This window comes from Cricetulus griseus, chromosome 2 (genome assembly GCF_003668045.3).
Source record: "Cricetulus griseus strain 17A/GY chromosome 2, alternate assembly CriGri-PICRH-1.0, whole genome shotgun sequence".
NCBI classification, from domain to species: Eukaryota; Metazoa; Chordata; class Mammalia; order Rodentia; family Cricetidae; genus Cricetulus; species Cricetulus griseus.
The window spans coordinates 162,936,375-162,959,805 of NC_048595.1; the positions used below are offsets into that span (position 1 = coordinate 162,936,375).

At 42.8% G+C, this 23,431-nt stretch overlaps 1 protein-coding gene across 1 annotated transcript in view; it reads left to right on the forward strand.

The window, feature by feature from the left end:
• Katnal2 (katanin catalytic subunit A1 like 2) overlaps nucleotides 1-23,431 on the forward strand; it is a 54,811-nt gene that overhangs the window by 23,333 nt on the left and 8,047 nt on the right. Inside the window, exons 7-13 of the mRNA XM_027397932.2 lie at nucleotides 986-1,084; nucleotides 1,293-1,370; nucleotides 4,317-4,415; nucleotides 6,036-6,099; nucleotides 6,204-6,322; nucleotides 11,179-11,270; nucleotides 16,950-17,060. Coding sequence (XP_027253733.1) covers nucleotides 986-1,084; nucleotides 1,293-1,370; nucleotides 4,317-4,415; nucleotides 6,036-6,099; nucleotides 6,204-6,322; nucleotides 11,179-11,270; nucleotides 16,950-17,060 — 662 coding nt within the window. The remainder of the gene's footprint in view (nucleotides 1-985; nucleotides 1,085-1,292; nucleotides 1,371-4,316; nucleotides 4,416-6,035; nucleotides 6,100-6,203; nucleotides 6,323-11,178; nucleotides 11,271-16,949; nucleotides 17,061-23,431) is intronic.

Here is a 23,431-nt window from a genome sequence, read left to right on the forward strand (position 1 = left end):
ACCAGGAGCATGGAAGATGATGTCCGTTACTCTTTGTATTGTGACCAAATGGCTGACATAAGCAACCTAAGGAGGGAGCTATGGCTCTGTGCTTCAGGGGCTGCCTGTCCATCATGGCCAGCCAGGCATGGTGGGTGGCTTCTGTCTGTGGTAGTGAGAGCTTGTGGTTGAACTCCTTCCATGGTATCCAGCCAGGACGCAGAAGCTAGACTAGAATCAGAGATAAGTGTGACCTCCAAAGGGATTCTGGTAGTGGCCAATGTCTGTCAGGCAGGCACCATGTCCCAAAGGTTCTACAACCTCTGAAAAGAGTGCCACCAGTGTCACTTAGGACCAGACATTCAAATTCATGACACTATGGAAGAGTTCAGAATCAAACATAACAATAAATACCCCTGGCTTTGAGTCCTGGCCTCAGCCAATTGTTAGTCTTATGACCCTGGGCAAATTGCTTAACTCCCCCAGCTTCCTCTAGAGAAATTCAAATGTCACTCACCACTAGCAGGGCTGATCTGGCCTGAGAGCCTTGTATACTCCTTTTTTTGTCCCAGGCTGTCTTCTGCCTCTGCTGAATGAGGCTGCAGTCAGCACACAGGGCCTGTCTTTATCCCTGTCCCAGTGGGTTCTTCCTGTGTGTGTAATGTTTTAAAGGGATGTGGTCAGACAGGGCAAGTAGCCTGGTCAGACAGGGCAAGTAGCCATGGGAGGAAGCAGATGGTGGGTGTCAGGGATGCAAAATGTCTGTGAATTTTATTCATCTAACACCATTCTGGAGAATTATTTAGTTTTTTGTGTGTGTGTTTATTTTTTTTTTTTTGTGTGTAGTTTTTTTTACACAGTCCTGACTTAGCACATCTTATTCAGCAATAGTTCAGCTTTCCCTTAAGATAAACTTTGCCTCACATATATGGATATAGGCACATAGCTACTAAGTCTACTCTGGTCTCCTGTTTTTATGGCTTAAATAACCATTGCTCCTTTTTAGGGCCAAATCATTGACTTCCGGGGACTGCTCACAGATGCTATCAAAGGAACCACCAGTGAACTTACCTTGAACACTTTTGAATGTAACCCAGACCCTTCAGTAAGTAACCAAGATTTATGTTCCTCCACTTTCAAACTGCACAAATCTCATGGAACTTCTAGGAGTATTACCCTGTGTCCAGGGACCTGTGAGGTCTAGTCAAAGGTCACTGCCACCAGTCACCATTTGTTTCTCCAAGATCCCCATTTTCCCTCCTGAATTATGAAGGAGTTTTGTAACGCCAGCCATTCTTTTCCTCTCTCACCAGGAACGATTGCTGAAACCTCTGAGTGCATTTATTGGCATGAACAGTGAGATGCGAGAATTGGCAGCCGTGGTGAGCCGGGTAAGATCTGCTATTCAATTCACAAATTTATGGAGGCAGACCAGGGCTCCTGGAGCATTGTGGACTGCTTCTTTTATTAATAACAATAAATATGATCATTTATTTATAAAGTGCCCCCACTTGCAGAGGCACTCATATTGTTTAGAGGCACAATAATGCGTGATAAATAAATTATAGAATCGTAAAATTACAATAGAAAAAGCCCACCATCCTACTATAGGGGCCAAGAAAGCAGACAGCTAAAAAGATGCAGAAAGGGAAGGACAGGTGAAAGGCTTTCTGGCAGGCCCCAGAGCTGGGGAAAGAGCGTTCTAAGAAAAGTAAGGGGCACACATGCATTTTTGTTTAAAGCACCACAGTCTGGAAACACAGGGCCTAGGAGTGTGAGGACCCAACACCTGGAAATTTAACAAGAAACATAACAAGATTTATAAGAAAGATTTTGTGTCCAGGGCACCAATACTTGAAGCTTGCACTCTGGAACCTAAAGGCAGTGAAAATGAATAGTCAGTGATGCAGCCTGAAATCAACTGACCTGCATGTGATTTCTAGAGCCTTCTCTTTCTAGCTATATGGTTTTAGCAAGCTCATTGGGATAAGAATAGATGATTGATTACAGATGACTTTTCTGATTTCCACTGATTTCAGTTTAATTGGAGACTGAAACTGAGGTAGAGTCAGAAAGATGCTTAACAATCCTCTAGAAAGTACACAGTTGCTGAGCTACAAGGGCATCTGTGCTTCTCTGTTCAGATAGCAGATGTCCACCGCCCAGCCAGAGGCATGCAGACAGAGGGGAGTCACTCAAGAGATTCCATTTGCATGGATGAGTGCATCTGGAGAGCATGAGGAAAAGGATGGAGAAGAGGGGGTTAGCTGGAACATACTGGAGCAAAGTTAAGGTGGAGAGAGGGCTCAAGTTCTAGAGGAAGGGTCCCTGAGAAGTATCCAGGGTGGAGAATTGGGTAGAGAGATGAGAACCTTGGCATCCCTCTTGGGGGCAGTTCAGCCTGTGTGTTGAGAGGTAGTTTCAGTGAGGCGGATGGTGCAAAGTAATGGAGAAGAGAGGCTGGCAATAAGGTTTTCACCAGTGAAACAGGATAAAGATTAAGGCAGGTCAGGATGCACAAGGAAGCAGAAGCTAGCACTTCTTAGACCCACAAAAATATGAAGTCTCCTTCCTGTTTTTGCAAAAGGATAGCATGACCGAATTCAAAGTAGAGAGAGGAAGTGACCTGAAAGGATCCCACACTACCGGAGGAAGTGGACAGATCCTTCTTGTAAGCTTCTGGTGATGGGAAGATCATTACCTCATGAGGCAAACCTGTTGAGTCATGACAGATAACTTTGGATGTATATAAGGAAGAACTTTGGGCTGGGAAATTAGGCACCACCTTGTTAAACTCATGTCACCTCTAGACTGTGGAGAGAAATACACTTCTCCATGGGTGGTTCTAATACCAAAGGAGATGCATCCTCCTTGTGACCCTCATTGCCGAGACTTCCTAAGAAAGGCCTTCATCAGAGATGTGTTCTCTCCCCAAGTTTCGAAAGCCCAAGTCAGGTGTGATATAATCTCTGTTATCCCACACTCAGCCAGCCACACAGTGAATTCCAGGCCAGGGGTACAGAGTGAGACCCTCTCTCAAAACACAAAACATGGAAGACTGTGTCCTTTGTCCACCACCCTGTCCGATAATGGGTAAGATACATTATGTATGACCCAGCCATTTCTAATAAATACTTTTTCAGGCCAGGCAGTGGTGGCACATGCCTTTAATCCCAGCACTCGGGAGGCAGAGGCAGGCGGATCTCTGTGAATTCGAGGCCAGCCTGGTCTCCAGAGCAAGTGTCAGGATAGGCTCCAAAGCCACACAGAGAAACCCTGTCTCGAAAAACCAATAAATAAATAAATAAATAAATACTTTTTCTCAGTAAAGTGGAACTCCTGGTGGAGAATTCTGGCAAGAGGGGAGATAGACATAGTACCATAACATCTTATGCCATTTTAAAAACATACTTTTATATTTTTGAAACATGTGCACATCTCACTTATTTAAAACACACACACACACACACACACACACACACACACACACACACACACACACACACACACACACAAATAGACAGAGAAACAGTTTCCAGACTTGTTCTTTAGTCAGAATGACATAGGAAAGGACCTTAAAAGAAAAAAAGTAATACTCCAGACATTGTTTGCCTGAAATAGCTCCTATCAAGAAGGCCCCTGAGTGGCTGTTCAGAGGCATTTTGTGAAATTGAAATTGGGAAACTGTAAATTAGTTATCAGTAAAAGCTACTTAATTGATTGCTCTAGGGTGGTTGCTACAGGGCTCTCCTGTAAGAGGGGAAACTGCACATACTTGGTTGTTTGCTTCCTTGAATGTTGCAGAAGCAATCGCTCCAGCTGGAAGCAGGGAATGCTCATCAGGGAAAACAGGAATTGGTTTCAGGGGAGCATAGGAGCAGTCTCTATTTGCAACAAATTAAGAAAGTGTTTGCCAGACCAAACAGCTAGACAGACGCCCAGCGTTGGTAAGGGTATGTTTTTCACTAAAAATTAGGGTAATTTGGAGGCGGTTCTTGACTAAGATCATAAATCAGTGCAGGTTGCTATTGACTGGTGACAGGCATGGCTCACTGTCAGACACCACCCCCAGCCTCTCCCCACCCCCGCCCCAAGTACCATATTATGCTCTCAATATCTTCTTCAGGGAAAATCATTGAATCCTTTCCCTCCTCTTTGGTAAACCAGCCCCAAATTATAATGTATATGTAGATATGCATTACAATACTCTTGAAACATTTTTTTTTATCACCAGCACCTTATATCCTATTAAGTCAGGTGTTCTATGCTGCCATGTTTATTCCAGAAGTGGAAGAAAACTTGGCAGCACAGACGCAATAATCAAATGCACATTGCAGGACATTTATCTGCATAACCCCAACATAAAGTGGAATGACATTATCGGACTGGATGCAGCCAAGCAGTTAGTCAAAGAAGCTGTTGTGTACCCAATAAGGGTAAGTATGGGAAACCATGTTTCTGATCTCTTGACAGAGAGATCAGACAAGCTGTGTCAAGAGGGGAAGGTATGGCGACATATCTGTCTGTAAGTTAGACTTTTGACTGGGCCACACTTGGTCAGTACTGGAGCACCAGTCTACGCTATAGCCCAGTGCAGGTCCTATTCCAGTTGCAGCTCTTGCAGAGGTCCTGAGTAGGTTTTATATATTCTAGTATCTCTCTGGGTAAGGTCAGAGGGAACCAGATGCAGGCGGCGGAGAACTCTACATTCTTCTGTTGGAATCCACTATACAGAATTTGGGGCTAGCAACTATAATTTCCTAAGGCTAGGATTACACATTCATTAAAGCAACAACAACTGTATATTGCTACCTCTGACTCCATGAAGCTCTTGATTTTGGGGGTACTTTTATTCTTTTTTTCTCCATTTTTTTATTTAAATTAGAAGCAAGATTGTTTTACATGTCAATCCCAGTTCCCTCTCCCTCTCCTCCTCCCCTGCCCCACCCCCAACTAACACCCTACCAACTTCATACCCTTTCTGCTCCCCAGGGAGGGTGAGGCCTTCTATGGGGGTACTCTTATTCTAAGGGAACAAAAACATTAAGTTCAGGTTATGTTTGCCCCAACCCCTTCTTTTGATAAGATGGGTGTAGGACATATATTTATTCAGAACTGACAGAGAAACCATAGCACAAAACTTTTAGGAAAGACAGGGCATTTCACTGGCACCCTAGATATGTTATTTTTTCATTATTTTGGGGGAACAAACACACAGCCTTTACCATAGTGGGAAGATCTACCACAGAGGTACAGCCTCCCCCCCCCTTTTCTGGATGTGTCATTTCCATGGTATTAATACCTTCTCTAGGTGATGGTAGTGGGTTTGTTGTCAGCACTTCTGAGACACTAAGTACATGTAGTAATTTTACTCCCTTTCCCCTTTTCCCTTTTCCCTGTTCTCTACTAGTCCTGTCCAACTTAGACAGTTTGAACTTGAACTAATGGAAGAGACTCAAATAAATCTGCAAGCTTCCTCTGAGACTCAGTGTCTCTTCCCAGCCTCTGCCACACAGGCTTCACATAGAGCTCCACAAGGGCACACACCTTTATGGGTTGGCTGTAGGATTCATCTTGGATTTGTGCCTTCTTTACAATTTTAAAAAAGGAGCTAAACACTCCACATAGAGAACTCAGAGGGAAAGGAAATTATAAGCCTAACAAATAACTGTTGTCACAGAGAAGAAAATAGCTGCATATACTTCTTCTTCTTCTTCTTCTTCTTCTTCTTCTTCTTCTTCTTCTTCTTCTTCTTCTTCTTCTTCTTCCTCCTCCTCCTCCTCCTCCTCCTCCTTCTCCTCTCTCTCTCTCTCTCTCTCTCTCTCTCTCTCTCTCTCTCTCTCTCTCTCTCTTTGTTTTAAGAAGCCACAGAAATTAAGTCTGGCATTTTTACCCAGTGTGAAAATGTCATTTGACAAACAAGATCCACACGAAGGAGCAAACCTTGAAAAGTGGGCCTGAGCCCTAGAGTGGCCATTTTGCACGACCTCCTGCCCCTCCTGCTGAGGCCATGTAGGTTTGATTATTCATGCTCACCTTGTTCTTTGTTCTCCAAGTACCCACAGCTTTTTACAGGAATCCTCTCCCCTTGGAAAGGACTGCTGCTTTATGGCCCTCCAGGTAAATGCATCTTTCTGTTCTGCAAAGGATGCCTGTGGGAGACTGGCTTCTGCCTGTCAGTGAGGCAGAAGCACCTGCTCATGTTTATCCTCATGTGTCCCTAGGTACAGGAAAGACTTTACTGGCCAAAGCTGTGGCCACTGAATGCAAAACCACCTTCTTTAACATTTCTGCATCCACCATTGTCAGCAAGTGGAGAGGAGATTCAGAAAAACTTGTCCGGGTAGGAGTTCTTAGCATTTTTTTTGTTTAAAAGATTTTATTTATTTATTTATTATGTATGCAACATTCTGCTTCCATGTATATCTGCACACCAGAAGAGGGCACCAGATCTCATTATAGATGGTTGTGAGCTACCATGTAGTTGCTGGGAATTGTACTCAGGACCTCTGGAAGATCAGCCAGTGCTCTTAACCTCTGAGCAGCCATCTCTCCAGCCCCGAGGTCTTAGTATTTTTAAAAATCAGGTTCCTAGAATACCAAAGTACAAACTTATGCTACAGCTTATTTGTTTTAAGGTGATTTATATGTTAGACTCCACTTGGATCATGACTACCAAAAGCCTAGGAAGTAGATTGACTGTCACATGTGGATAATAATCATATTGCCATCAGTAAAACATAGACTCCCTTCTTCTGGAGTTACCAATAGCCCCTTTTTTGAGTTATACAATTTAGCAATAAAAGCTAGAATAAACATTTCTAAAGTAGCCTACTGTTTTCTTTACTCAAAGACCATTCATTATTAAGGGTGTGCAATATACCCAGTTAACATTTAGTGAGAGGCCGCTGCTGTGTGTCAGACTCTACACTAAGTACTCTTTGGAGGAATTGAGAGGCTTAAACCTTATTATTCTTTTGGATGTTCTGAGCAACTTTTCTTCCTCTGCTCATTGCTTGCAAACCGTGTTCTTTCATTGGAAGGGTCTTTCCATCTTTTACAGTACCTCATTCCTGGTCCATGGCATCTCTTATTCTATGACATTTTGCTGTATCTTCCTGTCACCCTAAGAGAACAGCTTCTTATGATGTATACCTCACCATAAAGGGGGATCCTTGCCAGAAACCCTGTTAGACTGTTGCCTCCTGTAGGACTGATAAGTAATCAATATTAAGTGAATGTAAAATTTACTTTCTGAAAAGAAATTATCCTAAAATATTACTCTGGAATTATGTTCCTTCATAAAGCTGATTTACAAATATTATAGATGTTTGGGAGACATAATGGGATATTTTAGAAGGTTTGATTAAAAAATAAAGCTATACCTATTATTTATTACTTTTACTATTTATTCAATCATTCATCTGGGGATTAAATGCAGACCTTTTGCCTGCCAGTCAAGTGACGCAACACTAGATTAGCCCTTAACCCCTTGATATTGTTCTCAAGTTGTTTCAAATGTTTACATTTTTATGAATTTTTATCACCCCCCTCAACACTGTATTTCTTTCCTGTTGTTATTCTGTTTATTATAGTGGTGGTGTTTTGAGACAAGGTCTTTTTTGTAGATGAAGCCCAGGCTGGCCTTGAACTCATGATCTGTATGCTGGGATCACCTCATTCTCCAGGATTATATGACTGGACCAAGATGAAATCTGCGAAAATATTTACCTGCATTTTCTGCTTTGATCTTTATCTTGAGGCTATTTCAGGGTACATCCCCAGGGACTCTTGTTTATCGGCGCTCATGTGTGTGGATCTCCAGGGTTCTGGTCAGCTCTATTTCAAAGGACTGAGATTCAATGAAGTACAATCATTGTCAGCCTACAACTCTTTGGGATGTGTGTGTGTTTAATTTCTGTGTGTTGAGTAACAGTAATAAAACTCACAAAAGATGCCCTCTCCTGAATAGTATAGATTCATGTCCTGCCACAAAAAGTGTTTTGAATCATGAGTACAAGACATTGCAAAGTGCTTACAGAAAGATCCCAGACCCCCTGGACAAGCCTTAGGTGGAGAGACATGTACATTTAGATATTTCATGAATATCCTCAACAGAGATGGAGAGAAAATGGTTTCTTGTTTAGTGTTGAATGGCTGGAAATCACAAGACTGCTCCCTTCTCTGTGAGTATTTTATTCAGTTCAGGTTTTTTTCTTTTTTCTGCTTTAGTTTTATTCTAGGAGGGAGGTAGTGCTTCCTCTCCCAGTTCTCCTTCTCTTTCACCACATATTTAAAAGAACCTAGCTTTATGAAAAATGCATGGAAGCATACATTTCTTTGATTTGGAATATATGAACTCATATCCTCATGTTCACATGGCAGGCACCTCACTGAACAAGCCATCTCCCAGGCCCTAATGTGAGCATTTTACCATGTCTTTTTTTCTTATGAAAATATATTTGATTTAAATATTTGAAAAATATTCAGGATGAAACTGAAAATCCCTGCTAATCTTGAAGACTCTTAGTTCCTTGTGGAAGTTATTTGTTCCTTGTCCTTTGAGATTTGGAAAGATCGTCACTTGGAGGATTTTCGTCATCCTGTCGACTCCTTCCTCTAAAGGTTTTTAGAGAAAGCAAAACCCTTTAGGACCTTCTCCCTAAATCAGAAAAGCATTGTCTCCCATTTGTTTCTCTTTCTATTCCAATTAAGAAGTTATTTATAGGGACCCTTTGGGCTGTGGACCCCCTCCTCTCCTAATGCTCTTGCCTCTTAGCTGGACACTATTGAATAGCTGAGTGATCTCTTTAGCAAATGCACACACCTGTCGATGATTACATCTCCCTCCCCCTCACATGATTTAACTTCCTCCAAGCACCTCTGGACATTTTAGACTAATGCTTTGAGAAGCACTTACCAGGATTCTATTTATTCTCTGGGAATGGGAACTCAGTAATTTGAGCAATCTGGAGACCTAAGCCCTAAATGCAGTTAGTTCTTCTCACTTCATGTTTAGGAGGTGCTCTACACCTGAGTAAGCTCCTTAAAATTGTGTGTAGGTCTGATACAGGATCCTAATATCCTTTCTCTCATTGGGTAGATTGCTACTATTATAATCACCTTTAAAATCAGGCATAATTGGGCTTCTCTTTCTGTAACAGGAAAAAAAGTTACTTGCTCCTAATTGACTGGTCTCCAGTGTATGAGAGAGGTGTTAGTGATAAGTTTCCCAGAATTGCCCTTTGTTTCATGACTTTTGCTGGGAAAGTGTGAACAAATGTGTATCCACTCAGATAGGGCACTGGTAACATACCAAATAAATAATTTTATCCAAGTGTCAACCAGTGAGTTTTTGGAGCATAGATGAATGGTCATAGAAGTAAAGCCATCTGCATCATCAAAAAGCCTACCTAGCTTAGGTGACAGCTCACAGATGCTGCATACCTGTTGCCTCCTGAATAACTTGCAGAGAGTTCCACCAATCACAGAATCTCCTCTCTGTACCAGTTGTCCATGCTTCTACAACCATGGGGATCAGCCTTATAAATGTTGTATTTCAGGAGCTCACTGAGCCTGTAAGTTCCCTTCACTCCCTGAGCCTTGTAAATTCCTTGATTCTTGTAGTTCCTTTTACTTCCTGAGCCTTGTAAGTTCCCTTTACTTGCTAAATCTAGTAAGTTCCCCATATCCCCTAAGCCTTGTAGATCCCCCTTGTTCCCTTAGCCTTGTAAATTCCCTTTACTTCCTGAGCCTTTTAAGTTTCCATTACTCCCTGAGCCTTGTAAATTCTCTTTGTTCCCTTAGCCTTGTAATTTCCCTTTACTTCCTGATACTGTTAAGTTCCCTTTATTTCTTGAGTCTCATTAGCTTCCCTCCTTTGTCTAGGAGGGGATATTTCAGTTAAAGGAAATATCTACACACAGTCCTTCTCTTAGTTATAAGAAGGAGCCAGGTCCTGTGAACCAAGATCCTGTGACAGAGAAGTGCTGACACATCACCTTGGACTCACCATACCCTGAGTCTTGGGGAAGGTGGGGAATTTCCTCCTCGGTGGCAGAGAGGCCTCAGAGGGACATTCTGCCCCTGCTCCTAAAAGGCACACTCGTGCTTTCTCCCCTCCTATTTATCCTGTGATGCCTTCCTTGTGCTAAAGTGACAAGTAGACTAAATCCCCCATGGCAACTGAAGACTCTCTGCCCTTCCCCATATCACTGCTGCATTCTCCAATCAGCCAGTAAAGAATTGTATATGGGGCTCAAGAGATCAGTTGCAGGATTTAAAAAAGAAAAAAAAGATTTAGCTCTTTATAATGTATGTTCACCACCACTATATCTCCCTGCCGGCTTCATGGTTTTTTTTTTTTTTTTTTTTTTTTTTTTTTGCTGGCTGCTTTCTTGTTCTTGTTCAGTCTATAATATTTTATTCTGGAACAGAACGTCTTATTCAATCAGGAATTACTTTTGAGAATCTGCTCCTCTAGTATCTGGGAGGCAGGGCAGGAGGAATCACCCTAAGTTCACTGGCTAAACTGAGCTATTTTGTGAGTTCCAGTCTAGCTTAAGCTGTCTCAAAACAACAAAACCCAGCAACAGTAACAAACAAACAAAAGAAAAAGAGGTGTGCAAAGAACCCGATCCTAGCAAGCAGTGTTGAGGTGGGGTGGGGGCCCTGTGGAATCACTCAGGGAGCATGAAAGGACAGTTTCAGTTTGTTATCCATGACTGGCCTTTTTCTGAATTTCTTCCTTCTGAGAGCAATCCTATTGTCCCCAAAGACAAAAGGGGGAAAATTACTTTATGATCTTATATATTCTAAGTATGTTTGTGTCCACCTGGAACACATTATTGGCAGATGTCCCTGGGGGTTAACAAGGCAATAAGAAGCTTGGGAACTGAATTTTATCTTCAGCTCTCTCGAATTTATCACTGGCAACCTTGAACTAGCCACTTACTCTCTCTGGCTCTAATTTATTCAAATGATAAATTGAAATAATTGGACCATGTAACTCCCTAGGGTAGAACTAGGGAGAAATAACAGTGATGGTTATAAAGTTGCCTCAGAGTACTGGTGTAAAACAAATGCTTATTATTACAGCAACTCTAAACTTTTAACTGGGAACTTTTAAGAGTTTAAGTGTATGACGAGGACTAAAGTAAGAATATACATTTGAACCTGTCCTTGCTTTTCCCCCCTCAGGTGCTATTTGAACTTGCCCGATATCATGCCCCCTCCACGATCTTCCTGGATGAGCTGGAATCTGTGATGAGTCAGAGAGGCATGGCTCCTGGGTAACAGACAGGGTTGTTTTTTTGGGTCATCACTTCTCCCCTTTGTAAGTGTGTGTGACGGTCGGAAGCCCATCGACATTTACCAGCAGAATGAGCCTATTAATGAGCCCATAGATTTTCTGTAGACACATGGGAAGGTCTTTAAATTAGATCCTGTTAACTGAGTAGCTGATTTAAATAGTTTTTATAACCGGAGGAAACATCATCCCCCCTTCCCCACAGAGTGGCTTTCAGGCCTGAAGATGGTCCAGCCACAGGACCCCAGGCTGCCATGATGGCCTGGCTGCCTCAAAATAACCTCCTCTGGAGCCAGAGGGCTGCCAGTGGGGACTGGGGCTCACCCATGCAGCTACAGAGTGGGGCGCTTCTGCATCACATTCTCTGGAGGTGTCCCTTTGATGGTGTGAGCCAAAGAAACCAGTGATTCTTTGACATCAGTCACATGCATTATTTCTAAAGATCAAGTATCTGAAGAAAGAAGGCACACCTCTCAGTTACAAAGGGCTTCTGGCTATGCCTTTTAAAAGGGCATATGGAGTTGTTTGCTTGCCTGCTTGATTTTGTGAGTGTGTGTGGCATGTGTTGAGTATGTGCAATGTGTGCTGGTGCATGTAATACATGTGTTCACGTGTGTGCTGGTGCATGTAATGTGTCATGTGTTGTGTGTGTGCACATGTGTGCTGATGCATGTAACTGTGTGTGCGGCATGTTTTATGTGTGTGCATATTTGTGCATATTTGTGCACAGGTGCATATAACCTGTGTGTGTGTGTGTGTGTGTGTGTGTGTGTGTGTGTGTGTGTGTGTATGGGAGAGGTCTCTTTCCAAATTGTTTTTGTTTTGAGAGAGAGAGCATGTCTAGCTTTTCATGTGGATGCTGAGAATCAAAACTTAGGTCCTTAGGGCTTACACAGCAGCACTTTATCAACTGAGCTATCACCTTAGTCCCCATTTTTAAGTTTTTAAAATTTATTTTAAAATATTTTGTATTAATTCTTTGAGAATTTCATACAGTATGTCTTGAGCACATTGGCTCCCAGCTACTCCCTTTAATTTCTCCAGATCCTCTCCACCCCTCACTCCTTCCCCCCTGTACACTCTATCACAAAGGGTTTCTCTGTATAGCCTGGCTGCCCTGGAACTTGCTTTATAGACCAGGCTGGCCCCCAGCTCAGAGATCTGCCTGTCTCAGTCTCCCAAGTGCTGGGATTAAAGGTGTGTGCCACCACTGCCTGGCTCGTGACTTCATTTTTTTTAAATCATTTATTTAAAAATTTATTGACTCCAATATGTACTGACTATATACTTCTGAGTGTAAGGCCATCCGCTGGAGCATGGTCAACTTACCAGGATCCACACCCTTAAAGAGAACTGACTTTTCCTCCCCTAGAAACCATCAGATATCCACAGTTCCTCAGTTAGGAGTGAGGGCTCATGAAGCTCCTCCCACTCCATGCTAGACTAGCTGACTGGCTTGTTCTTGTGCGGGTCTGGTGCTAGCATTCACAGCTGCTATGAGGTCATGAGTGCTTGCTCCAGTTCTTCCTGGCCTCTGGATCTTACAGTCTTTCTACCCCATCTTCTGGAATGGTCCCTGAGCCTAAGGGACCGTTGTCCCATGTGTGGCTGAGCACTCCGCAGTCACTTATTCTGTACACTTTGACCAGTTTGAGTTTCTGCATTAGCCACTATCTTTACACAAAGAAACTTCTCTGATCAAGTAATCTATGGGTAGAGAGTTATGAAATTAGAGTACAGTTTTATACTATGTCCAGTTAGCAAAATAATAGTAGTACGTTTCACCCCTGGGGCCTGTGAACTCCCCAACCTTGAGTTATTGGTTAGAGTTGCAGTACCAGGAATGTACTTTCTCTGGTGAATGGGTCCTTTAGTCCAATCAGAAAGCAGTTGGTTGCCCCCATAACATTAATGTGACCCTTGCCATACCTGTCATTATTGTAGTTTACAGGGGTCACAGCTGGATAAGACTGTTGACTCCCAAGCCAGGCATAGTGATGCACACCTTTAATCCCAGCACTCAGGAGGCAGAGGCAGATGGATCTCAGTGAGTTTGAGGCCAGCCTGGGTAACATAGTGAATTCCAGGACAGCCAGAAATACATAGTGAGACCCTGTCTTGAAAACTAGTAACAATAAAAGACTATTAACCTCCCCTCCACCACCATCCTGCATAGCACTCTCAGGTAGAGTTACCCAGTAGGGAGGAAGCTTCCTGGTCAATACTAACATGATTTTTCAATGCCCTATGACCAATGTTCATGCTGTCTTCAGCAATAGGGTCTTACAATCAAGTTCTGATGGGCAATCGAGAGCAGTAGCAATAACTTATATTGTTTTGGGGTTCTCTAGGATACCCTTGTGATGGGGGAGGTCCTTCTGTGTATGTTTATCTTATTGGTTAATGACTAAAGCACTGGTTGGCCAATGAAGAAGCAGGTTAAGCTGGCTAGGATCAAGGAGGATTCTGGGAAATGTAGTAAAAGGAAGTCTTGTGATACAGGCAGGAAGTGACATAGCAGGCAGACTCATATATAAGCAAGGTCAAGAAGGAAGTCCTTCCCGTTTTCTCTTCCTCCTGCTGTCTGATCTGGAGCTTCCATGTGATCCTGGCAAGAGAAGATGCCAGCAGCTGGCGTCCGATAAGTCTTTATGGTTGATACTTAAGACTGAGCTAGCAAGTAAGAAATCCTAGGGATTGGCCAGCAGCATTGTACCTAATATAAGTCTCTGTATATTATTTTGGGCCCTAATGCAGCCCGCGGAACTCGGGCAGTTGGCGGAAAGTGCCCAGGTGGCGGTAGGGCCTGGGTGGCTTCTGTGGAAAGACTTACCATTGCACCCTTGACCAAAAATAGAGGAGAGGAGAGTGCGGGGCTTTTTGACAACCTATGGTTGGGCTCTAGGATGAGTATAATTCCCTGTGAAGGGCAACTCCAATTAAACTCTTAATGAATATGTGTGAGCATGTGTATGCACACATCTATGTACATACACACATGTTGTATGATACTTTGATTGAATTCTGACAATAGTTAGAGGGTGGAGCTAGCCACTAGCTGACCACAATTAACCATAGAGGTTTGAAGGACTGAGGACCGATAGGAGACAGGAAGTAGTAAGGCCTATCAGAGAGAGGATCTCAGCCCTTTTGGTTGGAGGAACAGGGAGAGATGGGAGGTTACTGTGGCTTCTCTGTCGCTTCTCTGATCATTTAGGTTCTTAGCTGATGTCTGACTCCTGGTTTTCATTGATAAAGAATAATTAGATAAACACATCACACACATATATATGAAACATAAAATAGTAGGTTTCCATATAGTTTCCCCAAACATGCTCAGAGTTCTCATGTAACCTAGGCTGGTGTTGAACTCTATATAGCTTAGGATGAACCTGAACTTTGACTCTCCAGCTTCCACCTCGTAAGAGTGGCATTACATGTGTGAGTACATGTGCTGGAGACTTTACCCAAGGCTTTGTGTTTGCTAGGAAAGCACTCTATCAACTTGATTGATTTGTTATGATCAGAAATACTTTTTGAAACTTTTTATTCAATTTGGCACCTCTGTCTGGAAAAATAAAAACAGGTGTCTGGAAAATCTCTGTACAGCTGTATTTATTAGTGACCTGTAATTGTCTGCTATCAGACAAAACCCATGGTAATAAAAGGCAAAGAATTTGCTTGTTGGGAATATAAAAGTCGAATTAGAAAATAATTTGTGAAATTTTACTCAGTCAGAACCATTTTCCCCAGCAGGGAAACAGAAGAAAGAAGCTGCAGGCAAGATGGGTGGGGGTTACAGCTGACTGACAGGGGACATAGACCTGACCTTACTGTGCCTTGACAGACCCCACAGCAGCCCTCTGCTTTGCTACACCAGCCTGACAGGATCACCTAGCTGCACCAGAGCCACAGGTCCCTGGGTGCTCTAGTTGTCTCCCCCCAAAAGACAGACTTCTTGTGCCTGCCTCAGGGGGGTGACCTTTTCCTGCCTTGTAGCCCATACTTCCTAGAGTTCCCTGTGGCCTAGATTTCGCTAATTTGGTTCTTCCTCTGCCATCCCTGATTGCAAGTGCTTCATCCAGGTTCTCCCTGAGTTTCGGTGTCCCTGTATGGGACTTGAAGATCCCAGTTTAAAAAATAAGGGCAGCTAAACTGAGTACCATAGTGCTCACCTGAGAGACAGAGGTAGAGGCAGAGAGACAGGGGCAGGGGCAGACAAATCTTTGTGAATTTGAGGCCAGTCAGGTTTACATAGTGAGTTCTGGCTTAGCCAGGGCTACATAGTGAGATCCCCATCTGAAAAAAAAAAAAATCAAAAAACAGACAAAAAGTAAATGTAACTGTTTTGATGTCTTCCTGGGTCATAGCATGCAGGTTGTGCATACATATGGACAGTTACATTAAAATTAGCACATGTACACATATTATGCATGATTGTGGGCAAAGGCTATGTGAACTGTAGAGGGGGTATCTTTTCTCTTAGAAAATGATGTCTGGGCCTCGAGAGGCACAGATTCTACGAAGTCACACAGGTGGCCCACCCCCAGTGTGAGAATCCAGTGTTTGAACAGACCTATTCTGAACCTTTCTTAGTGCTGGCAGACAAAGTAGGAAATTCCACCCACGAAAGCTTATTTCATATGTCAAAGTATAAAATATCGTATAAATTACCTTCAGGCTATGTGAAAAGGTAGAGATGAACTATAAATTAATTTCATGCTTAAAATTGGGTTTTATGTCCAACATGACACGTTATGTATACGCATTCTAAAATTTAGAAAGTCTGAAACACTGCTGGTCCTCAGCATCTGGGATAAGGAAAACTCAATCTGCACTTGTATGGGTCACTTCCACACATGCACGAGAGGTCAAATGTTGTGCAGTGTAAGGAAGACATTTCATTGTTGTTCTTTTAACTAACTCATTTGTGAATGAATGGAATCTCCAGAGTGTGTTCTGGCCTTCAGTCAGATCTTCATGGTGTGCTCCTTGGTGGAAGGGACTTAGACAATGGTAATGGAGACTGAGAGGGCAAATTTGCACAGAAAACAGATTCAAATCTATGTCATCATCATGAAATATTACAAGAGAATGAAGCCAATCTAGTGTAGGGATTTTACAACACACAAATGTACACATACACAAGTAATAAGAAACATAAAAATTATGTAATGCCTGTCCTATAAGTGAAGGAGTTATTCTATTATGCCATTTCAATTAATTAATTAAATTTGATTTTTAAGCCCAAGCTGGCCTGGAACTATGTAGCCCAGGCTGTTCTCAAACTCATAGCAATTTTCCCACCTCAGCCTCACCAGTGTAAAGCCACTACCACACCTGGCAATTATGGCATTTTTAAAGGGTTAAATAATGGAGCAGGTAGACACAGCTGGGTTACATTGAATCTAACAGTTCTTCAGTTGTTTTTTTAGTTCTCCATCAACCTTTGCTTTTCTTTTAAATATCATCATTGTGTTAGTTACCTTTTTACTACTTTTCATGTAAAAATAAAGTACCTGAAATGCCAGTTTTCTTTAGCTTACTTGCTATCAGAATAGAGCCTGCTTTACAGTCACAGGGCCATTGCTGTGAGAGCCACTCTTGTCATGAGGGCAAAGGCTCTGCTGTGAGAAGGAATCATATCTCCTTGTCTCTGTAGGGGAGAACACGAAGGAAGCCTTCGGATGAAGACCGAGTTACTGGTGCAGATGGATGGGTTGGCCCGCTCGGAGGACCTTGTGTTTGTCTTAGCAGCATCTAACCTGCCATGGTAAGGTGTCAAGAGAACACTTTGCACACATTTTCATGATCCACTTAATAGAAAGCTAAAGGAGGAGGTGTTGAACCTGTAGTAGATGTGGGTGTGACAAGGAACCCACCTCCTTTGGATATAAAGACCAGCACAAGAGTGGGGAGCACCATTCCTGGGGGTTGGGGTCTAAGCTACATAAGAGCGGAGTCGAGCTCATCAAGAGGTATGCATTCGTTCATTCCTCTCTGCTCTTGACTGGGGGTCCTGCCTCCTGACTGCCCTGCTATGACAGTTGGTAACCTGGAACTGTGAGCCAAAATAAACCCTTTCTCCCTGAAGTTGTCTTTGTCAATTTTTTATATTACTATTAAAGTAACAGAAAGTAGGACATATGGAGAGACTATGCTTTCTTTTTTGAATCAAATAGAGGTTTTGCATAGACCTATAAATGCTTAATATCTCTAGTTCTCAAAGAACACTACAGAAATAATGTTTTGATTTTATTGGTGTTAAAATTAAAGTTTTTTAAGTTAGGAGGAAAACCCTTTCTCTAATGCCATATAGTAAATAAAAAAGCTAAATAATCTCTAATTGAAAATATAATCTACTCTCAGAGTTTCCTATTCAAACTGTATCCCAGAGTGGTTTAAAAACAATTCTAGAAGAAGAATTGGGAAATAAGAGATGTTGATTAGGGGAAAACAATATCTACTCAGAGAATATATTTCAAAAATGTTATAATCCTCTTACAGTTCTCAGCACATTTTCACATTGCTATTTTTTATAGCAATGGGAAGGGGATGCAAGAGGGCAGCCAGTGGGTGGTTAGCAGCAGTGAACAGAGTGGGGTTCTCACCCGACCCTATCTCTTTTTCCACATGTGGGGACAAACAGAAAGCTCCTCACCTGGGTCCCAAACCAGAAAACATGGAGACCAATTTTAGGCAATTCATGTGTGATCTGTCTGTTCCTTTAGACACAGTTGTAACCTAAATCTGGCCCCATCTCCCTGTACATTTATAATACTTGTTCTGTTATGCTCAGATGATCAGCATTTAACATGTTAAGATTTGTTGATACACAACGTTAAAGTGGAGTCCAATAGAGAATGCTATTTAAATGTTTAAATAAACACTATTGGAAGCCATTGACTGGGGCTAGGCCAGATTCCTAAACAGTCCAGTTTCACATAAATGCCTCAAGGCTCTGTTGTACCCTCTGCACTGCTGCAACCAGACACATCAACCCTGTAACCGGACGTTGGCCAGTCAGTTATTATTATTTCTGTTGTTTTGTGTCCTTGTCTCCCACTCTCCAAGGATTGTTACTTTGAAATGGACCAAACTGCTTTTGATTTTTGTGCCTTTGTTCTGCTGCCTGGTGACTGTGGGTGTGCACTAGGGTGGGTGCGAAGCTGTAAAGCTCTTAACATGAGTGTGCCAGGTCTGTACCTTGAGAGATGTAAACACAGATTTTCCAAAAGAGTGGAAAGCCCTCCCCTGGACATGAATAGTTCCTGCAGTGCTCTGTGCTGTGTTGATTGACTGAGGTCAGCTGTGGTCTTCGTAGTATCTTCTTCCTGTTCTAAGTACTCTAAGCTAAAAATGAGGCTGATTCAGTTCAACAGTTTTTCTTAAAACTTTACCTCAGTATCAGGAGCATCACACTGCATCACATCCTGAGGTGGGCAATGTCTTGTTTTCTCACTTTTGATGAGCCAAGCTTAATCTGTGGGGTCAGGGGTATTGATCTTGTTCCTCTGCTGTACACCTCTCTGAGTTTAGCATCCCCTGATCAGGGTTAAGAGCTCAGTGGTTAAGAGTATTTGCTGCTCTTGCAAAGGACCCAGGTTTGATTCCCAGCACCCATGTAATGGCTCACAGCCATCTGTACTCCAGGACTGGGTGATTCGATGTCCTCTTCTGACCTTGTCCTCCCACACCAGGCACACATGTGGTTCATAAACATAGATGCAGGCAAAACACTCGCACACATAAACAAACCAACCAAAGGGAGGTGTTTACTGATAGTGGCTGGGTAGTCCAGCCCTGGCCATGTGCACACTGGACGGGCTGAGAGCCTGACAGCTGCTCAGTTCCTAAGGTGGATGTCGTAGCCAGTCTGTGCTGAAGGCCTGAAAGAGCCTGAGAATCGCTGGTTCTCAGTCCTCTCTGGAAGACCAAACAAGCTAGATTCTGCCCTTAGGGATGGCCCAGCAGCATTAGCGACATGGCTAGTCAGGCAGCAAGTGGCTCTGCATTCTCCTCAGACCTTTTTATACTGGTGCCATTTGATCTTGAAGAGGATCTTCTCCCAACAAATGCCTTCACAGACCAGTTCAGAGGCTTGTCCCTTAGCCCTGATAAGTGGACTGTTGAGATTTACCATCACGAAGGGAGGACAAACCTAGATGATGTAAGCCACTCACTCAATGTATCCACTTGATGCAATCAAGAAAGGCAGTAAAGGTCTCTCATGCTAGCACGGGCAGATCTTCTAGCACTTGAGAGGTGGAGGGTCAAGAGTTCACCATCATTGTTGGCTGTATAGTGAGTTTGAAGTCAGCCTCGGCCAAATGATGGGGTTGGGGTGGAGAGAATGTTTGTTGTGGTAGCAGTTGCATAGTCCTATGAATGTACTGAACCACATGATGGTGTCTCAGGCAATGATGGGCCGAATATACAGTGGTCCCGTGAAATAGTAATGGAGGGTCCACACCACACAGTGTGAACACTTTGCTCACATGTCTGTTGATGCTGGTGTCAACAAATGTACTCAAATGTTAACTGTGTTAAAGTATAACATACACAGTACAGTGCATAATAATGAGAATAAATGACTGTTACTGGTTTACATGCCATTAGTAAACATGTTTACTACTCTAGATATTTATTATTATAAAATCTAGCTGTTCCAAACATTTTACTATAACTAGCAATCCATGTTTTATAAGCAGCAGCCTCGCACATCTTGTATTTCTGCATACCATATACATTGTTCTATATTTTGGCTTTTTTTCTTAACAAAATATCAGAATATCCTGGAAATGTTTCCAAATAAGGCCACAAGTTCTTCCTTACTCCCTTTATAGTTACATAGAACTCCATTGTAAATCTCTGAAAATTCATCTAGTCTGTCATTTAGTGATGGCAACAGGGCTGTTCCTACTCTTGCTGTTATAAATATCAATGCAGTAAAGAGTGGGCATGGATATGCCACTTTTTTTTTCCAACAGTGTAGCTTTGGGATAGGCTCCTGGAAGGAAAACCACCAGGTCAAAGGGTAATGTGAATGGAATTATAGTGTAGCCTGCCAAATTTCCCTCCGTAGAGGTTGTGCCATTTTGCAGTCCCACTAGTGTCTTGCTTTCATTACTTAACATTATAGTGAGAACATTTCCGATGTCATTAAATAATCCTTGGAAATTGGATTTTGTAATGGCTGCCCAGAATTCCCACCTGTGGACTATACCATCATTTAATCATTCCTTTCCTTTGATCATACATGAAGATCCCAAACTTTCTCTATTAGGAAGTTAGACTGAAATGAGCTTCCTTGCACAGAAGCCTTTGCAAACAGGAGGGGCTAGGGAGAGAGCTCAGCCCATAAAGCCTTTGTAATCCCAGCACCTGGGAGGCAGAGATGGGTGGATCCCTGGGGCTCACTGGCCAGCCAACCAAGACTTCTTAATGAGCTTCAGGCCAGTGACAGATGCTCTCAAAACATCAGGGTGAAGGTGGTGACACCTGAAGAATGATACCCCATGAATGTCCTCTTGTCTCCACATATACATGCACCCACCCACACACACACACACACACACACACACACACACGAGTGTGCATACATAAACCAGTGTGCACACATGCACACTGTAACACCTTTGGGTACAGTTGTGTTGTTATGAAAGATATCTGGAGGTGGAATTACTGAATGAGAGGGCTTTGTATTTTAACACCCTTGAGACATACTGCCAATCCCTTTCATAAGGAAATGTTCTAGGAAGAAGGAATATTCTTTTTTTTTTTCTTTTTGTTTTTTTCGAGACAGGGTTTCTCTATGTAGCTTTGGAGCCTATCCTGGCACTCGCTCTGGAGACCAGGTTGGTCTCGAACTCACAGAGATCCGCCCCCCTCTGCCTCCCGAGTGCTGGGATTAAAGGCGTGAGCCACCAACGCCCGGCAGAAGGAATATTCTTAATGAATAAGATTTTCTGGGCTTCAGGATCTTACTTGAGGAAAGGGCCTCATTTGACCCAAGCAGTCTAACCTGGGGAAATAAACTAATTCAGAACAACCATGTGAAGACTCAGTCCTAAAATACCCAATTCCTTACAGTTGGGGCAGTTCTCGTCAAGTGCATCATTCAGGCACTGGGCAAGAAGACCTTTATTGCTGTCTCAGCAGTGAGCTGGCTTACAGTTTTTGTTCACCTCCCTTGGCTTGTCTATAGATAGATAGCATGGGGGAGGGCCAGAAGGAAGCAAGAAGGAACCACTTCTCCGTGTCGTCTGATGTGTAAGTGAACAAACAGGCATAAATAATGCTGCACATTTAATATTACCACTTAGTGTAATAGCGATGTTAAGAAAAGTAGGGAGCACTGGGTGGTAGTGGTGCACACCTTTAGTCCCGGCACTCGGGAGGCAGAGGCAGGTGGATCTCTGTGAGTTAGAGACCAGCCTGGTCTACAAGAGCTAGTTCCAGGACAGCTTCCAAAGCCACAGAGAAACCCTGTCTCAAAAAAACAAACAAACAAACAAAACAAAAACAAAAAAAAGAAAGGAAGGAAGGAAGGAAGAAAGAAAGAAAAAGAAATGTAGGGAACATAATTAGGGCTAATTTGACCTACCTTGATTGTTGCATATTCACAAGCTCAGGCCTAGGAGTCCAGAGGGAATGACGTGCTGAACAGGGCCAACAAGACAAATTCCAGCTAGAGATGTCTATTTAACTCTATGGTGGTTTGTACAAAAGATGTGGGGGGCTATGAGTGACATGCTGACACTCCTGTCTTCCTTGGCTGCTTTCCAAATGGCTAGAGATTCCAGGAACCCTCTAGGAAAGCAGATACTGGCCCAATGAGTAGGTTAAAAAACTAGAAGACACTTTATTCTAATATTCAGAAAAAGGCATAAGAGCAGAGAGTCTCCTACTCTGCAAATGAAACTGCCCTGGCTTGTTTGGGGGACACTAACAGTGGCTCACATGGGCCATCCCATTGTGACTGTACTTCCATTTTTCTAGATATAAAAGGTTCCTAGGACAGCTGCTGGCTTATTCTGACTGCCTTTCTGCCACCCATGTAAACCGATTTCTTTCCATATGGATGCTCCTGTGGTGTTCCTATAGAAATACATGTTTGTGATGAAAAAGACCAGTAAACATAACCCCCGTTCTTTTCACAATAGCCACCAGCATTCTGAACCTGGGGGAGGAGAAGTGCTCTCTGAGGTTCTGTCTTCCAGCTTTGGGCTTTGACCTGGTCTACATTTTCCTAACGTGATCTACCACAGGTCAGTAAGCACTGTGCAGAAAGCAGGATCTAGCTAGGAAAGTAGAGTGCTCGCCTAGCATGTGTGACTGAGGCCTTGGGTTCCATCTAGCACATCAAACAAACAAACAAACAAAATTGAAAACAAGATCTAGTGGCCTAACACACTCCAGAGATACCTACCATGTGTTCAAACCATGCACATGGAGCACACACAAACTGCAACAGAATGGAGTCATCCTGTGGGTGGAATTGTATTATGCTAGGCTTGCTGGTATTCCTAGCTTGACGTACTGTGGTCACCTTTGCAAACAATTCCGTTACATTAGTGTCCCGTCATTTATTTGTCTTTTCTTTGGGAGAAAGGGAGCATATATATATATATATATATAATATATATATATATATATATATATATTATATACACATACATACATACATATATATATTCCCTCCTTGCCACCCCTCCAATCTTTTGGTGGGAGGGGTATCTCCAGCAGTGCTTGGTTAGATTAGAACAGATAATATCAAACAGGTTTCTGTCTTATAAATCTCCTGTTTCTGATCTTGTGGCTGGAGAGAGTTCTTGTTGCTTTGTCTGTGTAGTTTTGAGTTACGGGCTTCTCCAGTGAACCATCAGGACAGATGAGAGGCAAGAAAGCCCAGGGCACTGGTTGCCATGGCAGTTCATAAGTCCTGAGGTCCCCAGCCAGTCTGCCTCCTCTCCCAGCCTTTCAGAGTCTCCCTTTAGGTTATTTATTGTATAAAATCCACGGGTTTTGGTCATCAGGAGGTGGCAAGTGCAAGTCTCTTGATCATATTTTTGAGTCACCCATTTCTGTCTTTATACATTTTAAACATTATTTTATTCTCCAGTCAATGGAGTGTATTTCTGT